General features: G+C 36.4%; 1 protein-coding gene and 1 pseudogene across 1 annotated transcript; both read right to left on the bottom strand.

Moving 5' to 3' along the window:
* Positions 1–821: 821 nt before the first annotated feature.
* On the bottom strand, positions 822–1,469 carry LOC148122945 (large ribosomal subunit protein eL18 pseudogene; annotated as a pseudogene).
* Positions 1,470–2,464: 995 nt separating this feature from the next.
* On the bottom strand, positions 2,465–3,391 carry LOC125392894 (olfactory receptor 5K3-like). Its single transcript, XM_048422875.3, has one exon. It carries the CDS (start codon positions 3,389–3,391, stop codon positions 2,465–2,467), a length of 927 nt encoding a protein of 308 aa, XP_048278832.1.
* Between the last annotated feature and the right edge of the window lie 244 nt (positions 3,392–3,635).

Genomic DNA, 3,635 nt, shown 5'->3' with positions numbered 1-3,635 from the left:
ATTCCTATAACTGATCTTCATTGATAATTTAATACTAACACCTAAAAAGAATTCAAAAGCAAAAATAATAAATCTGTTTCATATTAAGAAATCTATATTGAAAGCACATTGGATTACTCAATGCTCAGATATGCAGGGAACTCTTCTGGGAACACAACATTGGGGGGTTTAGACAGAAATAAAAAGGAGACTTCGTTTTGTTATTCTACAATGGCAATATTTGATTTACTTTTGTATAGCATGCTATTTATCTGTGAGGACTCATTTTCTTTCTTTGACTGTTGTCAAGTTCTACTTTTATCTCCCAATATGTGAATTCTTGAAGTTTATCTTATTCCAATTTCTTTCCAGTTAAATCTATTTTCACATCAATTTCCTGACAGATACAATCATCTCAGCTTGCTTTTAGAAAGATATAACTGATATTTCTAATCGAGTTTAGGTCCAGAGGAAGCCATTTGAGGGTGTCAGTAACCTAATCTAATTCCACCCTGTGCCCCAAATATCACCAATGTTTGACACTTTGTTAGCATTCCCCACTGTTTTTCAAAATTCTCCTCCCACTGCCACACTCATTTCCATAAACATAGATTCTACTCTAACTTCTGTTTCATTGCAAATATGATCTATTTTCTTCTTTAAGGTAGAGTTTAATTTTGATGTTATTCAATAACTAACCATTAGAGGCAATATAGCTTCCATTTACTAAAACAAAAACCCATGGGGAAAGGGTAGTATTGACTCAGATCCCAAATGTTACTGTGTTACTGTGCTTGCTGGGATGAGCTTGGACAATCTATCCATTATTTACAAGTGTATAATTTTTTTTTTCAACATCCAAAGCTTTTTTTTAATAACAGTAATATCCAGGGTTAGTTTTTGTAGCCGCGGCTGGCCCTTCTGCCTCTGGCACGTTCAAACTTCCGGCCCTTGGAGCGGACATAGGGTTTGGTATGGCTGTGTGGGGTTCCTGGGGCCTTGCCAAAATGCCGGTACACTTCTCGGCCCTTCCGAGGTCCAGACAGGAGCACAGTGCCACGGCCCTTGGGAGACTCCAAGGCCAGCTGGTCAAAGGTGAGGATCTTACCCCCAGCCTTGAGGATGCGACTTCGGGCCCGGCTGCTCACCCGCAGTGCACACACCTTCAGTTTGGGCACATCGAGAATCCTCACATCATCTGTGACCGTCCCCACAACCACAGCCGTCTTGTTTTCTCGGTCAGGAAGCTTCATCTTTCGGATCATGCGGGAGAGGGACAGAGGTGGTCGGTTGGTGCGACTCATAAATAACCTTTTCAGCACAACCTGATTGAAGGTGGAGTTGGTTCGCCTGACCAGAAACCTGTACAGCTTGACCAGCAGCCGCAGGTATATGTCCTGGCTCTTGGGCTCCTTGCGCCTAACCTTTCGGTCCTTGTTGTGGCGGATGTCAACACCCATGATGGCGCCTCCTGCTCGGCCAGGTCCGGAAAGACAACAAGTGTATAATTTTTTTATTCAAGAAAAACACTAAAAAATAACTAATTACTTGGTCTGTAGTATATATGGAAAGCCTCACATATTGACTGGCAGATATGATGTTTACCATAAGTTATTGTTGTTTTATATTTGCAAAATTGTTTGATGGTTTAATACTATGGTTTAAATTAATCCACAAATTTCCTACCTTATGAATTCCTTAAACATGGTATCACTATCTTGTACATATGCTATGAATGTACCAATAGTTTTTTTAGTATCAGTTTTTGTTGTCTTAACCACAAAAGCAAATCAGTGATCATAACATAAAACTTTTGTTAATGATTATGTTTAATAAATTAAATGCCATGTTGATGAACAAATACAGGATAACATAAAAATAAAGTCCTTAGGAATTTCATTATAAAGATCATCATTTTAAACTACATGTTAGCAAACCTCCAGAATAAAATAATCTATTTTATAGACTAAGAGTAAAATTGTACATAACAAATATGAAAAGTTCTTAATGAGAGACCATGTTTGAATAAACATACATAGTATCTGAAATATCTAAAGTCATATGAGAAAACATCATATACAAATATGAAGTTAATGCTTATCAATGGTTTTATAGAAAAAAGGATTTGTATTTGAGAACTTCAACTCTTCCTGAGACTGTGCTAATTATGCTTTGGGATCAAAAAATCATATGAAGAATAGCATATATATTCTAAATTTTATTTTCTAAATTTGTTGAATATATCAAAACCTGTCACCTTCATGAACAATCCTAAAAGTTTGATTAGCTCCCAGTTCCTCAGATAGTAGAAGAAAATTTTAGCAGAATATTACTTTTCAAAATAATTTGAATCAGTCTAATGCAGTAACATTTTTCCTTTGTGTCATTTTTTACTTTTTCTATATATGTAATTTTGAAAAATGATAGTATCCAGTGGAAATAAATTGTCCAGTGAAAAAAATCATTGTTTCACAACACTACAAAATCATCTCTTCTTCATGGTTCTTTTAATCACATTTATTACTTCCTTATTTCTCAAACTATAAATAAAAGGGTTTAATAATGGAATTACTAGAGTATAAAAAATAGCAACAGGTATCTCTTTATCTCCTTCATTAACTGAACTTGGTCGAATATACATGTAGAGAAGAGAACCATAAAATATCGACACAGACAGAAAGTGGGAAGCACAAGTAGATAAGGCTTTGCTTCTTCCCTCTTTTGACTTCATCGTGAATATAGTAAAAAGGATGTAGAAATAAGATATCAAGACTATAGTAATGGAAAAGATTTGAACAGATCCTGAAAAGATGAGTATCATCAGTTCATTGATATAAGGGTCAACACATGAGAGCCTATATAATGGAAGGACATCACAAAAAAAGTGCTTAATTACATGAGACCTACAGAAAGTTAACCTAAACAAGAAGCCTATGTGAATTATGGAATGCAGGTTTCCTGCTATGTATGCTCCTGTGGTCATTTGAAGGCAGAGCTTCTTGGACATCATGGTATGGTACTGCAGAGGGTTGCATATGGCCACATAACGGTCATAAGCCATTGCTGCCAGAAGAAAGCAATCTGTAGTTTCAGCAAGACAGAGAAAATAAAACTGTGCCATACATTCATAGAGAGAAATCATTCTGTCCACAGAAAAGAAGTTCTCTAACATCTTGGGAGTGATGGCACAGGAGCAACAGGAATCCATGAGAGCCAAGTTTCCCAGAAAGATGTACATGGGTGTGTGAAGACGGCGTTCCATGTAGATTAAGACCACCAGCCCGAGATTCCCCACCATAGTGACCAGATAGATGGCTAAGAACACCAGGAATAGAAGGGTCTTTAGTTCTGGGTGATCTGAGAATCCCAGCAGGATGAACTCTGTTGTCAAGGAGTAGTTTTCCTCAGTCATCTTCAGCTTCTCTGTTGACTACTGAGAAAGATGTAATATTGTGACTGTGAATCAATCAATTCCCACATCCTTATTATTATTATTTTCTGTTATTATTAATTTGTACAGCAGAATATTTTTATATGCAAATTTTACCCACTGTCCCTGAAATAAAGAGCTCCTGTATTTTTTGTGGTTTTCTTTACTCTAAAGAGTCAACATTTTTGAAATTTAAAGGACTGTTTTAAGAATCATGCTGGGTACT

Source organism: Myodes glareolus, chromosome 2 (assembly GCF_982192425.1).
Source record: "Myodes glareolus chromosome 2, mMyoGla1.1, whole genome shotgun sequence".
NCBI classification, from domain to species: Eukaryota; Metazoa; Chordata; class Mammalia; order Rodentia; family Cricetidae; genus Myodes; species Myodes glareolus.
This window is presented reverse-complemented; position numbering and strand designations above follow the sequence as displayed.